This window comes from Abramis brama, assembly GCF_963993115.1.
Source record: "Abramis brama genome assembly, chromosome: 11".
NCBI classification, from domain to species: domain Eukaryota; kingdom Metazoa; phylum Chordata; class Actinopteri; order Cypriniformes; family Leuciscidae; genus Abramis; species Abramis brama.
In genome coordinates, this window is record NC_139973.1 from 17,731,391 (window position 1) to 17,754,630 (window position 23,240).

Here is a 23,240-nt window from a genome sequence, read left to right on the forward strand (position 1 = left end):
CTACTTTTGATGCCACTATTTGCAATCACTCCACAGGGTTCCCTGAGAACCCAAAATGTAGCACTGGGACCAACTCAGTCTCCAGATGGGCAGTGGTAGCGCAAGGGCCTTACCTCACTGTATGATGTGGGCTGATTGGTCTCCAGGTACAACATATTGGCGCTGAGATTGAGCAGTGCAGCCGCTGTTTGCTCCACAGGCTCCAGGATTCTTACCCCTTGTTTTCCTCCTTTTATCCCCTAAAAGTGCGATGTGGGCTACAGAGGTGAACGGGACAGGCTTAAAGTCTCTATAGGAATTCAATGGGATTGCCATATATACCAGGGACAAAAAAGGGAGGTCCTGAGAAATTACCTGTCCAATACCTGAGTCCAATACCACACCCTACTTTTGGGAAGGTGTTGCTCGTCTTCAAGCTCTTCCTTTAAGATTTAACCCTAAGGAGTATGTACCAGACCTAGGCGCCTTCCAATGCAAATTGCTATAATTTTTCACTATCTATTTTTTTTTAACATAATATTTTATACGAAAATAAATGAAAAATAAGTGAAAATTACTTTAAAAAAAACAAAACAAATAAAGTTATATTATTTTACTTAAATTTTCCATTAACAATTTTCAAATACAATATAGCAAACACTTTTCATAACATGGAAAAAATGTATCTGTGCAAGTGTGATTATTAATTTTTCAAATAGTAAAAATAGTTTTTTTATGGTCAGCCATTTAATTTACTTTTTTTTTTTTTTTTGCAGAAATATCATGGATGGAATTTTGAGATGCAGTAAATGAATTTGCACTGAAACATGGAGCCTCCAGACACATAATTCTGGAATCCTCTTTATAGTTCTACAAAGACCTTAGAGTGCTAAATTCTCTCCAGTAGTAGCATCCATAGCCCCTGTTTGCATAAGAATGAGCCTCTCCCAACCTCCCAAAGAGCCTCTAGCATGGCCCAATGAGAGTCTCATCAGAAACAATAGGACTACAATTGACAGCTTGTATCTATCAGAGATGACTGGTGTAGATTTGTTTTGAACACACTAATATTGTTTCAGATAGGGTAGAACCAACCCACTCCTTTGTGAATATTTAAATGTCTTCATGTTAGATTCATCAGATGATACAGAAGAAAGAAAAACAATTAAACCCCTTTTCAACTTGAGGTACTTACATAATTTTACCCACTACATAAGTGCAATGTGACCAGTCATGCAAATAAATTGAACTATTACTGTGGACTAGACATGTCTCATTTGTGATATTTTCTTTTTACATTTAATTTGTATAATCTGTTATTTCAGCAAATGTTGCTATCTTTGCAAATCTACCAACTTGTAGATGTACTTGTAGACCAACTTGTACCAACCGAATGTGCTAAATTCGAACTGTTTAACAGACTGAATTAAGAGAAAATTGTTCACTTATGTATTCCAAAGGTTGGTAACCACAACCCCCTGTACAGCAGTCTTATGCCAACTTAGTCACCTCTGAGAAGGGCAAACTGCTTCATTAATGCACTATGAGTCAAGAATATAGCATTAAACTAGCGTCAAAATGCACATTTAAACTATTACCCCCAACTAACACCCAGAGCACACTTTAAAATTCTTCAAAACAGTAGCTCACACCCTCCTGGGGGTAGCTGTTATTCAGAGCACTTTGGATGGGGGGCAATTAGGGTTAGCTAACCAAACTTCTAATTATGTTAGAAAAACATTGGTTGCAATCTACAATAGGGTGTTAAGGCCCTCACTGTTGTAGCACTGAAATCACAGTGGGCTGCTGCTGAAAAAACTCAACTGAGGTGTTGTGGTCAAGGTGACTGCAACTCTTGCAAAAGTGTGAAATCATTCAATAGACCACAGCTAAATATTCCATGTTTATAATATACTGCTAATAAGCAATTTATTATGTCTATATTATATTTGCTATTCCTTATGCGATGTTCTCTGAAGGAAAAAGGAAAACCTTCTAAGTAACGTATCAAAAGTCATGTAAGCAAGCAAGAAAGTTACATACACTACCATTCAAAAGTTTGTGCTCAGTAAGATTTATTAATACTTTACACAAGTGTGCAATAAATTGATCAAAAGTGTCACTAAATGCTTTCAATTTGTTACAAAAATGTGTTTTCTATTTCAAATATTGAAAATATGTTGTTCTTTCTATTCAAAGAAACCTAAAAAAAAAGCTACATCCAAAAAATATATTAAGAAGAAAAATGGTTTTCAACATTGATAAGAAATGTTTCTTTAGTACCAAAAATCTGAAATCTGTAGAATCATGTGACCCTGAAGACCTGCTGAAAATTTTGCCATCACAGGAATTAATTACATATAAATATATTAAAATAGAAAACATTATTTTTTATTTGACATATTACAATCTTTAAAATGGTAATATTTCACAATATTATGGTTTACTGTATTTTTGATTAAAAAAACGCAGTCTTTTTAAAAACATAACAAAATTTACTAAAACTTTAAACAGTAGTGTATTCTCCACAAAATTTGTCTGCTCTTTGATTGTTCCATATGATCTAAGATAGTTTGTGCTGTCTGTATGTTGTATTAACAGATGTTAATATGTAAAAATATTTTTTGGGGGGGTTTATTGCACCGACTTGAAAAGCTATTCCTGGTTGAGAAGTTATTTATGTGTCCCGTGGGGGTCAGAGGTGACAGAATTAAGGGACAGCCTCAGGTGACAATAGACACGGTGCACAAAGGGTGGACCCCTAAACCTGACCCACCTAACAATCACAAATTATACCACAGACTGCAGTAAGAAGAAGTAAGCCCCTAAAAAGGGTTTTGCTTTAGGGAGGCATGGCCATTCATGACTAAAACAAAATACGTAGATTATATTTGTTGAGACGGATCATTCCCAAAAAGTTAAATGTTAAATGTTCTGGTTTTGCACGCACCGTGCATTCTTTGAGGCTTTAATTTTACATTTAGATAATGGTGTGGGCCTTCTTTTTATTTTATTTATTTATTTATTTAACCACTCTTAAACAGCAAACATAAGATCATGTGCTACCCCTTGTCAAATGACTAAAGACTCTACTTGGCAGGTCAACTCCGATTCAAGAAGTGAATATATATATATAGTCTTACACTCATTCAAAACAATTAGGCTAAATTAGGCAACCACTGTGAGGCAATAAACAGGCTCTGCAAAAAGGTGATGAACCTGACTGAAGCTTCCCGGTGGCTCAGACAAAAGATGCTGCACTTAGATCTATGTGGACACTTAAAGGACTGTTTGGGCTTACAACTCTAGGATTAGTGAGGTGTCATGTGTCAGGTGGCTTGTGTTTTGAGAGACACCTGCTCAAGAAACTCTGAATCGCCCTTTTAACAGAGGAGTGAGAAATAAAGAGGGGTAAGACGTTTATTTTATTATATTTTTGTTGCATATCTTGTATATCTTGTATTTATTCTCTTTTTTATTTGATTACTTATGACTATTGTTTTTATGGCAAATTATTATTATTATTTATTATTTAATTATTTTGTTTTTAATTATTTAATTATTTTTTTATGTAAACTCGAAGAAGTTGGCAAAACACAATACATTTAAGGCAATCAGTTGCCTCAAAATATTTAAGTTAAGAAATTCAAAGTTTAAGTAAGCAGAACTTACAGATTTTTATTTTGTACTCATACATTTTAATTGTTCTTAACGTGAAATGTTTGAGTACATTAATCCATTCATTTAACTTAAAATTTTAATGTAACCTCAATGCGAACATTTTTGTTATTATAAACTTAGCTGGTTATAACAAACTAGTTCAATAAATGCTAACATGCTAACAATAGCATAGTTTAACACTTGTAGTATGAATGCAGCAATATAAAGCATACACATACTTGCTCTCAAACCAAGCCGCATGCACCACTTGTCATGATGACGGTAACTCTCCTAAAATCAACATTAATAAAAATTATTCTAAATTAGCATAACAAAACATTAATCACTACTAAATCTCCCACTTAACATTAATCTTGCACAACCCCCCCCCCCCCCCCCCCCCATTATATTACACTTAATTTCAGCATTTACTCTCCCTTTCAAGTGCCATGGGCAAAGCATGCTGGGAAATAGAAATCCCAGCCCAGTTTCAGTTGAACTTAAGTTCGTCTAAATTAAAATAAATAATATCATAAAACTCAAAACAATGAAACAGTTCAGTTTACTTAAAAAATATCAGTTCTGTGAACTTGAAAGAAAAAGAAAGTGCTCAATACTCACAAAAGTTAATTTGACTGAACTAATTAGTCTAATTTAAGTTTGTCCTACTCAAACCAGATAGTTATTTTGAGCATTAGGGTTTACAGTGTTTTTTTTTGTTGTTGTTTTTTTTTTTTATCTATCCTTTTAAAACTCATCTATGGGTCAGTCTGCTTTAACTGAGTTCACTAGCTCATGGGTACAGTGCTACACTTCAGGATAATAAGCTGTTTGTGATGTCAAAGACTAAACACCTGTGGACATCACAGAGCAAAAGTCAACACCTGCACTCTGAACTTAAGAATAGTTTTACAGCATAATTTGCACTAGTCCTCGCTATCCTGTTTTGATCCTCGTATAGTCTTCGAGGAATGGTTATGTTCTGTTATTAGTTAAAAGTTATTAGTTTCAAATCAGCATGATGTCTGACTTAAAAAAAAACGGTATCCTTTCAGCCGTTGACAAGAAAAAACACAATATACAAGTAAAAACGGTTAAAAAAACAAATTGCAGAGCCTTTCAACTAAACCAGGTTAAGGGTCACTGCTGTGATTTTCCGTATGAGACAGAGAAGGAAGTCTTAAAGATATTTTAGTTATTCAGAAATATGTGCTATAATTTCTTCATTTAGTTTTGCATTTATACTGAGTTATCTATTTGTGAAGATGATATTTAGAATTGTAACAACACTGATCTTACAAATACTAAACACTTCTTAATGCCTTGATCTATATGTATAAAGGGAGAGAGTGGAAAAAAGGAAAGAGACAGAGGGGGAAAATGCAAATGTTTACAAGGCAGTACTTTTTAATTTCGCTTGAGGCAAACTGGTGGGGTGACGAGTCAGCAGTGATTTAGCAGTCGTGATTTAAACTGTTGAGTTAAATCTCACATTTGAAAAGAGTGAACCATTATATATAAATATATATATATATATATATATATATAAATATATATAGTAGAAGAACAACTGTAAGGACTTTGATCATCAGAACCGGACATTCATCAGCACTATGAAAACCACCACAATAAATAAAATGTATTAAATAACATTAATAAAATGGGGAACAATGAAAGCCACTTATTTTATAATCAGTAAAAATCTGATTTTATAATAATTTTATAAATCACAATTTTAAATAATTTACAAGAAACATTTCAGACAAGACAAACAGTAGCTACAGAATGCATGGATTGCGGTAAGGAAGCACGCCTTCATTATGTGTTCCTGCCTAATGCTGAGTCAGGCTCTACTTGAAAAGAAAACTACAAATGACTAATCAAGGGCTAGGACACAACACAGCCTAAACAAACCATTGCCTCACCACCTTCAATGTATTCGAGCCAAGGGATAGATTATGTTGAATTTTTGCTGCTCAGCAACACCCAGACAAAAAAATAAAATAAAAAAATAATTACTCAATGGACAGCCATTCTCTCCCGCCAATGCTTCTATTTGAAGCAGTTTGCAAAATATAGAACCTGTTAATGTGTAACTTTGCTTAGATTGATATTGGTTAGATTGGCTACGACATTTGATGGGACAAAAAAAGCACAGTGGTTTGTAACTGTTGTGGAAAATCGTTACTGCCGTGATGCTTAAATCTACCTCTGACTGGAGTCTTTATAAGCAAGTTATGTGTGTCATCCACACAAACAGAAACAACTTTACACAGATGATTTAGTTTTCTGTCCTTAGTACCCTAGTGAAAAATAAATATACCAAAATGTATTTGAAATACATTTATTTTATGCTAAGTATACTACAAATACATTTACATATTTATGTACTTGTATATTTGATTGTATACTTTAGGTACACTTTAAATATCTTGCATTTAAAGATACATTTATTATACAGAGATCATACTATGTATCCTTACAGTAGTGATATTAAAACATAGTTTAGGCTTAATATTAAGAAATGTGCATTGTGCAATAAAGAAGTACTCCAAATAAAGTTTAATTATAATATTTATATCAGTAAGTCTCAAGCGATATATCAATGAAATGTTAGTGGATCTGTACTATACTTATAAGCATATTTTAAATATATGTACATTACATTTTTTTAATACATTTTAAATACATTTTATAGTTTTTTTCACTAGGGTAACTAAAAAGTAACTTACTACGATAAGTTGTTATTTACACACCCCAAGGAGATTAATTGTTCATTAAATTATTTAAGTTTAACAAAACAAACAGCTTTGTACACCAGTTCAAAGACTGATTTTTATTTTCAGCAAGGATGCACTAAACGGATCAAAGGTGACAGTAAAGATATTTATAATGATACAAAATATTTCTACTTCATAAAAATGCTGTTTTTTCTAACTGACTTTTTATTCATTTTAAAATATATTAAAATAGAAAATATTCATTTTAAATTGTAATAGGCTAATATTTCACAATATTACTGATTTTACACTAAAAGTCAAATGTTAATAAGATTGTTTATCTTATCAATTTAACATTATTATATTACCAAAAACTAAGATTAGTCTAAGATTACTGTATCAAACAAGTGGAGCCTTAAAAGACGCCTTAAAAAAAAAAAAAAAAAAAAAAACTGGCTCCAAACTTTTGATGGTAGTTTACATGCACGCAAATGTGGTTGAGCATCATCTCTTTTAATTTATTAAAATATAATTTAATTTTAATAACAATATGTGGAAAAATAAAACTTCTAATGGAAAAGTGGAATAAAAAACAATAATACTGATCTAGTACTGATTACTAAGGGTAGTAACAAATCTAAAACATGAACTGTTTGAAAAAATAACTCTTAAAAGATCCACACAGTAATTTATGTTTCTGTTGCACTGGCCATATGGCAGCTGTCGTTGACAGAAGCAAAAAGTTTTGTTTGCTATTGTCATTGAAAAAAGGTGAATTTTAAATAATGGCACATTTAATATTAAACATGTTGTCTCCCTTTTCTTTGGCTATTTCATCAGCTACAAAAATACTAGCTCATGAGTTCACCACGTTTAGCTGAGTAACTGCTCCATCTCGCCATGATATCAGCTGAGCTGTTGGATGTCAGGACACAACCTTTCCTCTGTCACATTCCTCCATTCTACCTGACTCGACACCTCTCTCTCTCTCTCGCGCTCCTTCTCCTCCCCTATCCCCGATCTCACACAGACAGAATAGGACGCAAGTCTCAGTTACTCACAGCGGCAGGTGCTGCACTAAATTATTGCCCTGCAGCTACAGAGAAAGCACACCTCCAAAAGAAAGAGCAATTTCAGATTAAAAAAGGGCTTTAAACCCCATGCACAGTACAAATACCGAGGACCCTCAGGGCGCTAAACAGTGCATATCATTTGATAATTAATGAAGGGCGGCAAACCTTTTCCTTAATTCTTGTTCTTTTGATGAAAGAGTTCACAGATCAGTCATAAGCTGGTTTGAAATAATTACTTTAAAGGGGATAGTTCATCCAAAAAGAAATTCTGTCTCAGTATTTTTTGTCCAATGTTGTTTGGACACCATCGTTGTTCAAGATATCCACAGAAGAAAGAAAGTCATACAGGTCTGGAACAGCATGAGGGTGAGTATGATGACAATTTTCATTTTTGGGTGAACTATCCCTATCTGTCTTTCATTAAAAGTTCTTCGAGAGTTTAATTGGCGATTGGCAGGTTTCCATAGTTCCCACCTTTTCGATCAACATGAACGCTAGCTGGCAAGGGACGGAGTGTTAGCGTGCCATGCTGCGCACCACACCCGATCTTTACTGCGAGGAAAATGGGGGCGGGTGGTGTTGTATGGGGGGTATTAATCACCAGATCAAGAGAAAAGATAATCCCTCAGGGCCAGAGAGGCAACGCGTTGTTCAGTCTCTCCCTTTTTTCCCATCTTTACTACCGGACAACTACATTCCTCTGCTGGGAGGGGAACCACAACCATCTAATTCTCCTGTGCACCCAGAGAAAATCTACAAGGCCTCAGCGTCAGGTCATACACTTAATGTCAAACTTTCCACTGCTCTTCTGTTTTGTATAAACACTATGTTGGAGCCATAAGTGTTGATAAAATCTGCCCGAGGGATACATCAATTTTGCTTGACTTACATCGACTTTAAGCAAATTAACAGTTGTTAAACAGTGTTAAAGTTCACTAACTAATTTATACAAGATTTCCATTTTATAAAAGAAAAGGATTAAATAGAGCGAACAAGAAACAGATCTTATCTTAAACAGATCTTAAAAAAGATAACTTACACCAAAGAAGAAATTGTCTGATGTGTAGTGTTGTTGTAAATCTCCATCTTCATAATTCATTGATCCAATTCAGTCCCTTAAATGTTTATGATTATTCAAAAATCGTTTAATTTACATGACACAATGCAACATCTGAAGCACTTCAGATCGGATCTGCCATTGTAGCAAAGCAAGGCTATCGTCATCAGGACTTTTATATTTAGCGCTGTTCATCCGGACCTGGACATCTCTTTTGAATTTGTTGCCACTAAAACTATCCAGAATGACCAGGGAAAACCCATAACACCCCCAATAAACAGTAACACCCCCACATGCAAGTGTAAGTTAACTGTTTCTGCTGGGGCTTACCACTAAATTCCCCACTACTGAAATTATTCACTTGAGTGATCACACTAAACAAAACCAAGTTTCATATGTGATCAAATCATTACGTTTCTCTGCTTAAAAAATTCATACGTGTATTCAAAAAAATGGTTGGCTGAAGTTCAATATTTAACAGCAAATTACATTTAAAAACATACACACAGACACAAACAAAAAAAGGAGCTAAATCTATTTGGCAAAAAATACAGAAATTCTTCTGATGAAATTAAAAGAGCTAATTATCTTCTGCTTCCATCAAAAAACAGCCTGTCTGAGACCATTCAGTGGGAGGTTTTAAAAAATCCCCATGTACATTTGTTTTAAACTTTGCAGGGGATTTTGGAAGAATTCAACAATTAAATTCTTCAGTACTACAAGCAGTAGAAAATTAAGATAAGTATTGGAAAGATTATTAAATATTTTGTATAAATGGCTTTTGTTTATTTTAAAATATCTAAACTGTATGTAGTTTTATGCTATGTGAAATTATGTGAAAATTCAACAAAATACTGCAATAGAGGCATCACTATTATATTACCGGTAATAGATATTTTTTCACCCAATATTTGGGTGATATTTTGAGTCAATAACCAGTTATCAACTACCTGCCTTTGCTCCTCCTTTTAAAAAATGAAACACTTAATTAAAATGAATATTCCCATATTTAAAGCTTAGATATGCATTCGAGAAGATCAGCACTTGCATTTTACATCATCCCACATCTTGAAATGTGTCAAGAACAAGGTCCCACAGTAACTGCTCAGATCTTAATGACACAGCAATATCCTTCACATAAGTGAAATTGTTGTTTGATTAAAATTGGTGTAGTTTCTAAACGTGGAAATTTAAGTGTGAACAACTGTGTGTTTAGTGAAATGAAGTACTCACTGTAAGGGGCTCCTCAGGCCCACGCATCGTGATGCAGTCCATGCTGATCTGTATGGTATTGGATGCTGATCCGACTGCAGAGCCCTCAGAGAAGTTCAACTCGATAGGCTGCATTGAATGTAGTGCAGACCTGGAACAGAGACCAGCAAATGGACTGATTACTCGTGAAATGAGTAAATAATGTTGAGTTTATTTATTCATTTCTTTATTTAAAAAGTCTAAGTTAAATAAAATGTCATAACATTTAGCCAATAAGTGGGTGTGACTGCTTTTAAGTATAACGGGTAACACTTAAAGTCTTTATGTATAATGCATTATAAAGGCACTCATAATGAACTTTATAAAGCATTACATATTTTACATAAATAGTTGTATTTATTATATTGTATTAAATATTTTACATAAATATGTGCAGATTGCTTGTTACATCTGAAATTGGTTGTTTGTCATATGTTTTAATGCATTATATTTTCTAAAAGTGTAACAATGAATAGATAAGTTTTATAATTGTGGTTACAATTATTCACGAGACCATTCAATGCATTATAAAGGCATAATACATTACCCCAGAGATTTAGTGACTACAAAACACTTTTATAATGCAATATATAAAGGCTTTAAGTAAAGTGTGTAGTATTATGTATTAAAGTACAAGTGAATTTATAAGGTACTTCATAACTCACTGGTCCAGCATCTCCAGTAGCTGGTTGAGGACGTCTTGTCCGAGGATATCTGTACCCTGAGAGCCCTGGCCCTGTGACATGGAGGCCAGGAAAGAACCTTCAGCCCATGAGAGACAAGCTGCTGCGGGCTCTCTCAATCTAGAGAGATGGAAACAAAAGTTAACTCAAAATGTGTGTCCTCATACAAATTGTAGATACACTTACATTGTATTAAACTTATTAAACTAAAACTTTCTGAAGAAAGAGAAAGAGTGTTGTTTGTGCCCATGCTAAAGTCACTTCCAGGGGTTTGTTGTGGGTGTTTGCAAGGGTGTTGATATGTGATATGGGTGTTGCCAGGCGTTTTCTAGGTTTTTTGTTTGGTTACTTACAAGAGCCTACTCCATATTTATGTCATATTTTCATATGTACACCAGAATTATTTACGAACATCAGTTATGAACATCCTTTATCCTAAGTATGAGCAGCAGTAATAGTTATGTTTACCTTTGCAATCACCGCTAATTAAAGTAACAAATGACTTGAACTCAAATTTCATTTAGTAAACTGATACAGTATGCATTATTGCCAGGGCCGGATTGACCAATACTGCTACTTTTCACGAAATGAAAAACAAAACAAAACAAAAAACATTGTTTTTAAATAAAAAACTGTGTTGTCAAAGTTGATATTGTAGCTTTATATATGATCATACAGCCTACTTGTATGTGTAATTATATTAACATTTACCAAAATCAAGCTCAAATCAAGTTTCCAAGTTTTTGATCAACGAATGTCCTGTTTTTTCCCCAGTCATTACAATGGCCGCATCTTTTTCTGTCATTTGCCCAAAATCTCACTTCTGCAATAGATGGTCAACCAAAATGTGTGCGGTACTTCATTCAAGATTGAGGCGGGGTGAAGTCATGAGGTTTTTACCGACAGTTTGAGGAGCCAATGGAGTTACGACGTTTAGTCACAAGCTGTTTTTATACTTTTCATTGGTTAAATATTTGCAAAACCCACAGACATATATAAAAGATATAAAATTACAAAATATGGAGATACAAGACCTGACAGTGATGATAAGTTATTAGTTTATAAGAGTTTGGCATTACACTGAAATAATAATAATAACAAATATATTATTTCTCCTTTATTGTAATTGCCTCCCTGGACCTGCGAGCATAGGCACATGCCTAGAATGCTTATGCATAAATCCAGCCCCGGTTATTGCCTTAATGGTGGTAAGAAGTCACTGCACTTCTTCGGGATGTAAAAACACAACTCATTCTTAATCACCTCTCCCCCCACAAAGGCCATGCTCTGTGCCTGTCTAAAGCAACACCAATAACCAGTGTTAACATGACATTCAGGAGCAGTAGAGAGAATAAGACTGTCAGTGAAAACACGACTACCCTCTCTATCTGAAATATGACACCAAGCTAGAGCCGGCGTCTCATTGTTCCTTCTGAGAAGCAGCACACGCTGAGGACCAAGCAGAGCGGAATTCCCCTTCGCTGTCTATATGATAGCAACACCACCGCTATGCAGTATTCGGAATGTGTGTGGCTGAACTGGGCTTGGCTGTGGATGGGGGTTGAAGGTAGTAAATGTATGTATGTGTGTATGTATGTGTGTGTGTGTGTGTGTGTGTGTGTGTGTCTGGGAGTTGGGGTGTCAACCCATAATCTAACGTTGGCACTCGGGTGTGGGGCCGGAATTCCCCTACATTCTGTGCGTGGGGAGATATTAATATACTAAGCTATGTAGGCATGCCTAATAAATGCTGAATGCTTTTAGGTCGAAGGATGTCAAATTACTGTATCCTAGGCAGAGATACAAAGCAACACTATTCTTTGATATCACTGTAAAGTGACACTTCGATACCAGCCTTTGAAGAGAAACTTCATTTTACAGTAGGCCTATTTGTTCTGCCTAGCATCACAAAGCTTTTTTACATAATACATTTGTATGAATTTGATATGACGAACTAGTACAAAACTTTGAGTTTCTTAAAAGGGATAATTGCAAAATCCTGTGTGCATTGTTTTATTTCTGTGGAACACAAAAGAGTATATATATATACACATATATCTTTTAATCTTATTTATTTATTAATTGGGGGGGGGGGGGGGGGGGTAGTAGAAAACTATATCCATTTCCTAAAAGAAGGAAAATGGGAGGGGCAAAAGAAGCATTTGGAATTCTGCTTCAATACCATGAAAAAATTCTTCTTTTCCCTTTTCTTTCCATGGGCTCCCCAAACATAGCTCTTCAGAAGAAATGCAGGGTATATACTTTTTTTTTTTTAGTCTTTGTTCAGCTGAAGAGGTGTGGCACAAAGTGAATGCTAGAGTTGAATTACTGGGACAACGGTGTGCTGCCAGGCCTGTCACTCGGGATAAAAGCTTTTTCATTGCTAATGTTTGCTTTAAGCCTCATAGATATTGTCATTTGGCACACTGGAAGACACACAAATGCCAAGCCCTATGCGTCAATTGTCACAGTGCGTCCATAGGTCCATACCTCAGCATTCCTACCTCCCATTGTAAGATAAAAATCTAAACCCCTCTACATTTTACACTGTCAACCTGAACAGTCTGGGGGGCTTTTAAGGGAGTAAGTAAATACAAATGAAAGCTGGGCCCTAACTTACTGACAGCTATTCATATTGTTAGTTCTATTAATGAATCCGTCACCCATTACAAGTACAATCAAAGAGAAGGTAATTCAGAATATTTATTATGTCATTTTTATTAAATGGATCTTGCATGCACAGCAGAACTGGGTATGATATTGAGATTTTTTTTATTTTGTTTACAAAGTTATAAAAGCAACATAAGTCACTGTAGCCAACTAGAAAATACATGCATCTGGATATCAAAATAAAAAGACGCAGACACAAAACTATTTTAATAAAATTAATATTGCTATCATTCTCTATTGCAGAATTAGTTTGTGCAATCATAAAAAAGCAGCGTCACTATATCACTGTAGGTAATACTTTTTAGTATTAGTTGATTTACTTTTGTTTTTCTGTTGAAACAAAAATTAACCCCCAGTAAGGATGCACTGATCCTGACAGATCCCATATGCAAATAAACAGACAATTTAAAAATTCAACACTATATTGTCAAAATACTGTAAATGAAAAATGTATATAATAATAATAATAAGCATCACAACTAATGAATAGAATAAAAAATATCTTAATTTTTGAGATCTGGTAAAAATTCATTAAAATAAAATTAATAAAATTAAAATTCATGTCATTAAAATATTAGCAATTTAAAAGATCGAATTTAAAGGTATTGTTCACCCAAAAATGAAAAATCTGTCATCATTTACCCACCCTCAAGTTGTACCAAACCTGTATGAATTTCTTCTACTGAACACAAAAGAAGATATTTTGAAGAATATGGGTAACCAAACAGTTGATGGGCTCCATTGACTTTTCCCCCAAACTGATGGAAATCAATGGGGTCCATCAAATGTTTGGTTATACTGATATACTTTTAAAAAAAGTATACAAACTTCTTTTGTGTTCAGCAGAAGAAAGAAACTCATTCAGGTTTGGAACAACTTGAGGGTGAGTAAATTATGACAATATTTTCATTTTTGGGTGAACTATCCCTTTAATTGGGATTAAGGAAGTTTTAAATATATGAGGCAACAATTAAGCTTCAATTAATTGTCCATATTCTTTAATTATCTCTAAAAAGGCTCATAAACAACGCAATAAGAAGTGACAAGCTATAAAGAAGCGGAAGCAACTTAAGCAAAGTGTTTATATCATAGGGGTATGTCATCTATATCATATATCATGGAAGACTATGTTTCATTTATAGTACTCGGAGAGTGCTAAATGGCTCTACAATTGTCAGTACGCTTAGATTTAGCTTTTGCTATCACACTCAACAAAACCACAAAACAAGATACTACTTCTCTTATGTCAGAGAATGTAGTGGTTAATAACCTTACACAAGGTTCCAGCATCTGTCTGTATAGGGATTACATGTGTCTCTCTCTCTCTCTGTCTCTCTCATTGATATGTTATTGCATTTAATATTGTCAACATTACAGGTTGGTGAGAGCATGAGGACTATATAGGTCTCTAGCAGGTGCTGAGAGGCTGCTGTCTCAGGTCACACATTGCGACAGGACATGTTTCAGATCCCTGGCTGAGAGCTGGGTGACAGCCCTGGTGTCATGACATCATCATCATCATCATCATCATCATCAAACCTGTGCCAGGGGAATTATCCAATTAAAGTTGAGAGAGGATGCACTCTCTGCAAAAGGTCCAAAAACAATGGATGAACGGATGCTAGATAGTAGCTAGAAATACAATATGGTTGACAGGGATTTTCAGCCAAGAATGACATCATGGTCCCACAAAAGGTGCAGCACCCATGCGCGAAAATATCCAGCTTTGATTTACAACCACAGAAATGACAGGTGAAGTCTATGGGCAGATTTCTGATCCATCATCAGCTAACATGGGAATGGCCATTTCATCAATTAAACATCTAGACACAAAAATAATAGCACTCACAAAGCCTGATGAAACAAATAGTGCAACCTGAAAATGAGTAATTCAGGAATCACGCAGTAAAGGAACACTATGTACTTTTCTGTCATTCTCTGTCAAATAACCAAAGCCTAAACATTCTGCTTTACCACGGTGGCTGCCACATCTGTCATTATGTCAGCCATCACATCCCAAATTTAGCCAAGGAACCATGCTTCTTATCCTCATTACAGGTAATAAAAACCATAAAGGAGATTTTAGTGAGTTGATTGAGATGAAATTATTTCAGGGCTTAGCTCACCTTTAAAAAAAGCATAAACTTCTTGGAGACAATAGTGAACTGTAGTTTTTCATTGTGGCTATGTGGAGGGTTGGTTTCATCTCTAGTGGTATAGCTTCTTTGGAAGCTGTGGGTGGGTGTCTGGTTACTGGGGGAGTTATGCATTCTGCCTGAGGGAGAGGCTGCACTGCGTCCACTTAAACACAGACCAGGCCCCTCGCAGACAGGACGGGGTCAAAAGTCACAGCTTAACAGGGCTGCCCATTGTCTCCTGACAGGTTGGGCACATCCAGCGATGAAAATGCAATCAAAACAAACAGAGTCCTGAAATCTGGGGAGACAAGTGAGAGGGGCTTCTCCACTATCTTCATTAATCAGAGGCCAGGTAACGTTCAAAGGGATCTGCCGACCCTTCCCTCATCCCTCAAACCCGGGATTGCAGGATGGACATGGTGGCTCAGACAAAAGAATAGTGGCCCCATGATTTTTCCTCCATTTAGCCGCGTGCTTTTATTGTCAATGCCCAAATTCGACTGAATGTGGCAAAGGAGTGAACTGTCCCAAAGTTAGACAATCTCATATTGACTTGATTCACTCTGCACTTGTAATTTATTTGTTTTCAAAATGAATGTCAGCTTGCCAATACGGAAAAAATCATTCAATACCCTGTGTTCAAGCATAACAGAGTAAACAGGTGTGTGACAATTTAATGTTCTAACCTGTTTGGCAACTAAATATAATTTAAAAGGAATTTAATGTAGGTCAATCACGAAATCTACTCAACATTTCCCCCTATTTGATCATTTAATTACTCCAAGAGGGTCTAAGAGTCAAAGTTTGCTTTTTATTTAAAATATCTGAATATAATTTAAAAGGAATTTAATGTAGGTCAATCACAAAATCTACTCAACATTCCCCCCTATTTGATCATTTAATTACTCCAAGAGGGTCTAAGAATCAAAGTTTGTTTTTTATTTAAAATATCTGAGTCGAATTTTGTAGGAAATCAGTTAGAAGTGATTTGGACTTGCATGGAAATGCATGTTCATTTTATTTCGAGAACCTCTGTTGATGTTATTTTTAATCGGTACACATCTGTTTCTCTTCTCTTGTAGATTAGACCTACTGATAGGAGCTGGATTAGTCTCAAAAACAACAGTCTCTGCAAGACCTAACAATATAGTGGTAAGTTAGACCGCATGTTGTCACACAGGGAAGTTGTCACAAGGGATTTATGACAGTAACTATGTCCAATAACATGTGTGACTTCTCTAACCGTAGTTTTGTAAGTTGGTTTAAAATATTATGTCATAGTTTTTTCCTTAGCTGTTAGGTAAATAAATGAACACAATAAAATCACACTGGCATTCAGGCAAGTGTCAAAACTATTATTAATGCAGATTTTAACCAAGATGTTGAACTTATGTGTTTTCAGCTCAGGACAAGTTGAACTAAAACTTTTACTGGGTCAAGTTGTCCCATGTGTTTTACAGATTTACACAATTTATTAAATTTGTTTTAATTCTTTCTTTTATAACAATGTATTTTATATTTGCAATTTTCATGTTTAATCAATTGTGGCAACCTTCCTCATATAGTGTCAACATGCCTCACTAATGAACTGCATGTTTTTCCAGAGCAGTTTTTTTCAGGGAAGAACGTAATAGCCAAGATTTTAAGTTATGTGCCTTTACAGAAAGTGACAACTAGCTCTACTAGTCTCTTCTAAAGCAAAACTTAGCATGACTGTACCAATTACATGGCTTTCACCTGAAATTTACGTGTTAGAGTAACAACCTTTTCACATTTAAACAATATATTTTTGTTAATTTTACAGGCCTGAAAAATTGCATACTCTCACATGAACAGATTGAAAAGCATTTATTCTTCCACATTACCCTGTGATTGTCAACATACCAAATTACTAGATAAAGATAAAATATATTGGTGTTCATTGTACATAACCTATTTAACCATAACAATTGATTTAATATAGAGATTTATATCCAAAGCAGCTAAGAAAAGCTGGCTTTTGAAAATGTACGTAGTATATGAAAGTATATGAAAAATTGCCTTTTTAAAGAGGTGCCAATACTCCATTGAAATGGAATACTACATTAGAACGGCATTAACGGATACAAGCATGAGAATTGAATCCCTAGCTATTAATACAGCTGTATTTAGAGTTGAACTCTGTTCAGACCCACAAAAACAAATGTCCAGTAGTGAGTGCATGAAGAGCTAACAAGCAAGCAGGCTGAGTATCTAGACAGTTCACCCTAAACTGCACAAAATGCTGACTTTCGCCATAAGAACAGCACACCTATAAATACCATAGCCAGGCAGCAGCTGGAGAACCAGACATAACTGTTAGCACCTCTATGTCTCAGTCCAGACAGCAACTCTTTAATAAGGAGAATAAAAAAAAAACTAAAAAAAAATGTTCTGGACCATAGAAACAGCCACATGTTGTTTTGCAATGTGCTCATATCTATTTACAAATGAAGCAACTAAATAAAACCATGTGTGCATGCCCAAGTAAGTGGTCAAGATAAACCCGGTGACCTTAAAATGGCGTTTCAGAATTGGGCGACAAATTGGCACAAACTGTTGCTTCTGTCTTACCGTTGAAATGCTCGCTCTGGGCAGAATTGCACTGCTGCATAAGGAGAGGTCATACTGCCAGACTGGGGTCTTTACTGAGGTCGTCAAGGTTATCGGCAAGTGGCCCAAGCACATGTATTACAGCAGATCTGGAGTTATAAATAAATGAAAAACATGAAAAACAAACAAAAAAGAAATTGTGAGGCAGATTAAAGTGCTAGAAGGTCAAGTGCACAGGAGTGAATCAAGTGTGGAGGATGTTTTAATTTTGGTTTAATCTTTCTACAGCCCACAAGCAAAGGGGCGGCGTCAATGCCAACATGCTGACCAATCCCTGACAACAACTGGACATGGTATCATACCCACTCAGTTGCTAGGATATAGATATTAAGCAACAACCCCCACCCATTCCATTCCTAGTCCATGTCCCCAGCGATGTCTGTCTAAGCACTAACCTGAAAAGCACATTCCGCTGTCCATTCGCTGGCTGCCATTTCTATCCAGAATCCCAGGAGCTTTCAGCCATGCGTGGTGATTGCATCACTCTAGCCGCTAACTTCTATTTTAACCTGACCAGGTGAAATAGATGTCAGATCAAATAGCCCTCGGTGACCACGGTGGCTTCCTGACCTGTCAATAGGGCTGAAACTCTGTGTTAGAAGTTTATCACCCTGCATCCCTTCATCCACTAACATGCAGAGCAAGCACATGTGACATGACAGGCTAATTTTAATTGGCAGATTCCTGCTCTCATTGAATAAGATGAATAAAACCAACATTATAAACTCAAAATGATGCTCTCCTGTTGATGTAAGCTTGTTGGTTGCTACCAATTCTACAATGCAAATTAAATTAGAACTGCTACTGTATGTCCTTCAATGTTCTCTAAACACAACACATAGCTGTATTGTTAGAATCAAGCCATCCATAGATGCGCACAGAAATTATAGAAAAATCTCACTTGATTCACACCTGCCGATGGTATAGACCAGAGGCTGTAAACTTAGAGGTGTTTTGCGGTTTTTACGGGTTGAATTGCAGATGAATCAGAGGTCTAAAATAAAGGGGAGGTCACAGAGGGGAGAAGGATAATAAATAGATGCTGGGTATCCAGGGAACACGATCCGGTGCGCCGGACTTTTGTACCTTTAAAGAGAGCCTCAGTCAAGTGTCTTCCTTCTTCTATCCTATTCCACCACCCATAATGTACTATAAAGGGAAACCTTATAACGTGCACAGTGTGTACTAAACTATTGTGTTCAGGGCATAGGCCGTTTGTTTGTACATTAATTCTTTTTCGCAACCCAGTTTACTAATCTGACTTAATGAATTAATAATTGTATCCATTAGGAATTGACTGGATTCTGAAAACTGGATGTCCCATTCCAGAATGGAACCAGACCTGATTGCAGATTTTCATTATTATCCAATAACCTATGTAATTTAAAAGGATTCATCCATGCATATCATTATGTTTTTTTATTTGTTTTTTTTTATTCATGTGCCCTTGTAATTTTAAGTTGGCATGAAACGGAATTTATGCAAGTCTTTTCTTCCCTATTGTGACATATCCGAGTGAAACAGCTTCTCGAACTAGAAAAAAATGTAGGGTGGGACTAGATTTTGTCCATCAGGAATTGATTGGATTGTTGTTGTTTGCTATTGCTGTGATCTCATGTGAGTGACAGGTTGTCCGATCCTTGAATACAAACTTCTGTTTCATGCCTACTTTAACCAAAGCCACTTTAAGGCAAGCCTTCAATATTAGCAAATAAAGTGTAAATGCGGTGGTACACAGAGATGGAGACCAGAGGCCTTTTTTTTTTATCAGTGTCAATGGAGAAGAGGAGTAGAGAAGTCACAAACAATTGTTCCTTAATAACCAATCACATTACAGCCTTAATGTCTTGAATTTCTGTCAGAGTTTTACGAATGTCAAATTTGATGACATTAAGGCTTTAATGTGACATGATCTAAATGAACCGTTACGCTTTCTCCAGTGGTAGAGTCACGGACCTAATAAGAACATCTCTGCTTTAACTAACTGACCAGCAACCTCTCAATCTCATGTCCTTTGATATATCTTTGCCTACACATGCCAAGCAGCAAGTTATTTTAGACCAACCCCACAACACACACCCAACACACAGTTAAGCACACATGGCACACACCCAGGCAGATAGCTTTACAAACATCTGCAAATTGTGTGTCCTCATTTTGCCATTCCTGAGCAGAATCCAGCTTTAACTAAATGTTTCACCCAGCTGTACTTGGCTTTAGTTTATAGATGGAGGCAGATTCCCACATACCCACTACCAAAGTGAAAATACTTTTAACTTAACTGTCACTCGATACAGTCCCAGACTTTCACTGTGTACTGGATATTAAATATTAAATAACTAAAAGCATTAGAGAAGTGCTTTCTGCTCTCTTTAAGGAGGTAGAATATTTCAACGCCACGGCTAAATAAATTTTACCCGTGTGGGGAATGAGTTTGCAATCTGAATTGAATTTGATAAGATTTATCTAAAAAATGTTTTATTTTTTTGCGCAAAATAATTGCAAGGAAACGTGCCTTTCTGTCGAGTAGATTGAAAGCAAGAACAAACATACAAGAGAATGACGCGACAAGTGTAGTCCGATTCACAAATAAAGGATAAGGTTATTTTAATGAATCATTCAAAAAGACTCACAAACTCAAGAATCATCCGTTCTAATCCTTCGCTGACTGAACTAATTGGCTGTGTCGGAAATCGCCCCCTATACCCTTAAATGGGGCACTATTTGAGGGGACAGCCATTTGTAGTGGTATCCGAAACCATTCCGGACGTAATCGAGTGCAGTCATTTAATCCCATAATGCACCGCAATAAGTGTGCAACCGATGTACACTCAAAGGCACCCAAATGAATTAATCTCTCCAGAGGATGAAGCCTGCAGGTGAATCATCCATCCATCCATCCATTTTCCAAACCGCTTGTCCAATGTGGGTACAGCGCAACATCATACAGGTATAAATTCCTTTTTAATTGATTATTAAGTTGTTTAATTAAAGCTATACATAGTTTCCATTTCCATGAGTTCAATATAAGTCTTTTCATTACTACTGAAGCTGTCAGTTTGCTAAGTGTCAAATGATTGATAAACAGCAAGCACAAACAATGCAAAAGTGGGAGCCCTTCCAGTGGACTTAGTGTCTGAATTCGCTCACTCGTTTTCATTCATTCCTTCAAGTGGTGTAAATAGACTATATTAGTGGAGTAATGTAGGGAATAGTGAATATATAAGGTACGATTTCAAACACAGCCACTGATTCTGTCAGACCAGTTACTGAATCCACGTCTCTACATTCCGTTCCGAAAAGTTGTTGTGTAGCCTACATTGTGAAACTTAAATCAGTAATACATTTAATATACCTGTCTCCCATGAAAGACTAGCTTTATAGATCAAAGAGAGGTATTGTTGTATGCAGGTGTTTACCGTGATGATAACATCATGACAACAAATTAGTTTAAGATAATGATCAAAAGTTTTGTTTTGATTTGTTCTGCCAGTGTCAGCGGGTTATAGGTGCATTCTTAAGGGAGTTGCAGAATCACATAGTAAAAAAAAACAAAAACAATTATTGTTATAAGTTTGTGAAGCACAAAACAGAACACTCTATAGACGTGTTTGAACATCCGTTTTAGCAGTAGCTCTGTATATTTCTATGGCATTGCTGTTGTAGAGAAATTAGCAGGTGCAGTGTATTTAGTTATTGTAGAGTCAATGACAGTTATCATGAGCATTGTCCGAAGCGGATGTCATAACAAATGTCAGAATCATAGCGGTGAATGAGAGAATACATTAAATATATTTTGTGTGTTCACATTTGCTCAAATAGCAAAATAAAAACTCCACAAAAGTGTTTTGAAAAAAAGAGAGAGAGATAACAGCAGTCAGAAGAGAGAAAGATGTAAATTTTACCATCACTCCCACAGCCGCTGTATTAGAAACACCCTCACAGCAGCGTTAACTAGTTTTGTGTAATTTGATGCAAAGGTAATATACTACAAAGCATACAGTAGTGTTATACTTGTACATGCATGAAAATTTTTTTTTTTTTACATATATAGCCTATAAACTTTGCAGTATTTAAGATGCTGATGACCGTTAAAACGCGTCATCACAGTCTGTGAAAAAAGTCCATTGTCATCTCTGATTTAGATTCTATTTATTAGCCTCAATTGGGTATGGCAGGGTATAGCGGTATATTAAAACAATTTTAAAATCGTAATGTAGCACAGTGCTATTGTGCAATCACTAAGGTTGTGAATCAATTAAATAAATATAGGCTATGCGCCGCAGGTTTCAGATTAAAGCGCAATGCTTTATTTACATGCATGCAGGTTACAGCATCTCAGAGCGACTCAATTCACAGTAACACAAACTCAGTCTCTGCATGCTGTTTGTTTGTTTCCAATAACACGCATTTGGGACAGCATATAAAGTCTGACGCGCTCTGTTTCATAGCGCAGTGTAGCACCATTATCCTTTACATGCATGGGACTCCATTTCTGCCTATTTTGTTTGGGTTGCTTATAACATTCATCTGGAAATGGAACGGCACTTCACCAGGCCTGTAACGTTGATCATTTATAAACCTATAGACCTTATGTAGCCCCGCCCCTTTTCAGCGCAGCGCTCGTTGTCTTTTGTCTTCCAGTCTGTATTTTCACAGCGATCTTGCGTATGAATGAAAGGCTCGTTTTAAAATCTTCCCGGTCGACTGACATTTGTTAAGACATCTGCTTTAAACAACACAATCCTCATGATAACTTTCGTTAACTTTACATAAAGTAAATCCACTTCAAAAGCTAATTACTCCTGGACATCAATGTCATAGAGATACAGAGCGACCGCAAAACCGGAAGTTCAAAGACAATATTCTAAAGATGGCGGCGCCCTCGTTTCTCTGGCGCATAAGGTCTATACCAACACAGCAAAACACATCAATATGTTTCCAAGTATGCAAATTGTTGTTCATCGCGATTTCAAAATAAAAGTTTAAACCCTCAAGTCAAATCATCTTCATTTATATAGCGCTTTTAACAATGTAGATTGTTTCAAAGTGGCTTTACAGTAACAAACGGATCATTTAAGGTAACAGAGATAGTTTTGGCTTTATAGCGGTTCTTGAATAAAGATATTTTCCAGCTAAAGTTAGTTTTGATTGATTCACTTCCGTCGCAAGGATCATTAGTTATTAAATTAGATGTCGCAAAGACGACATCGTTCTCTCTCTACACAGACTTTAAACGCGAACCTGTGAGAAACGCTGATGGCGCTCACGTGCTCATCAAGAATTAATTCTGTAGTTATGTGCATTTGAATATATGTGCGCAGGTTTGTAATTCCCTACAAACCAAGCCTTAAACTACTTGTCTGGCCTTAAAATTT

General features: G+C 35.9%; 1 protein-coding gene and 1 long non-coding RNA gene across 19 annotated transcripts in view; one reads left to right on the plus strand and one right to left on the minus strand.

The window, feature by feature from the left end:
- The window catches only part of tp63 (tumor protein p63), a 43,768-nt gene extending 25,720 nt beyond the window's left edge, over nucleotides 1-18,048 (minus strand). For 11 of the 18 annotated variants that reach the window (XM_084127758.1, XM_084127755.1, XM_084127762.1 and 8 more), the window contains exon 1: nucleotides 114-291. In XM_084127758.1, coding sequence (XP_083983884.1) covers nucleotides 114-155 — 42 coding nt within the window. In that variant the 5' untranslated portion in view covers nucleotides 156-291. Of the gene's footprint in view, nucleotides 1-113; nucleotides 292-8,471; nucleotides 8,617-9,722; nucleotides 9,853-10,405; nucleotides 10,544-17,823 lie in introns of those variants that run through there. The other 7 variants (XM_084127765.1, XM_084127763.1, XM_084127770.1 and 4 more) reach the window with 2 other exon arrangements.
- Nucleotides 15,477-18,207, plus strand: LOC311091723. Its single transcript, XR_014608151.1, has 3 exons — nucleotides 15,477-15,583; nucleotides 16,314-16,383; nucleotides 18,091-18,207. It is a non-coding gene; the product is annotated as an uncharacterized lncRNA (long non-coding RNA).
- The last annotated feature ends 5,033 nt before the right edge of the window (nucleotides 18,208-23,240 follow it).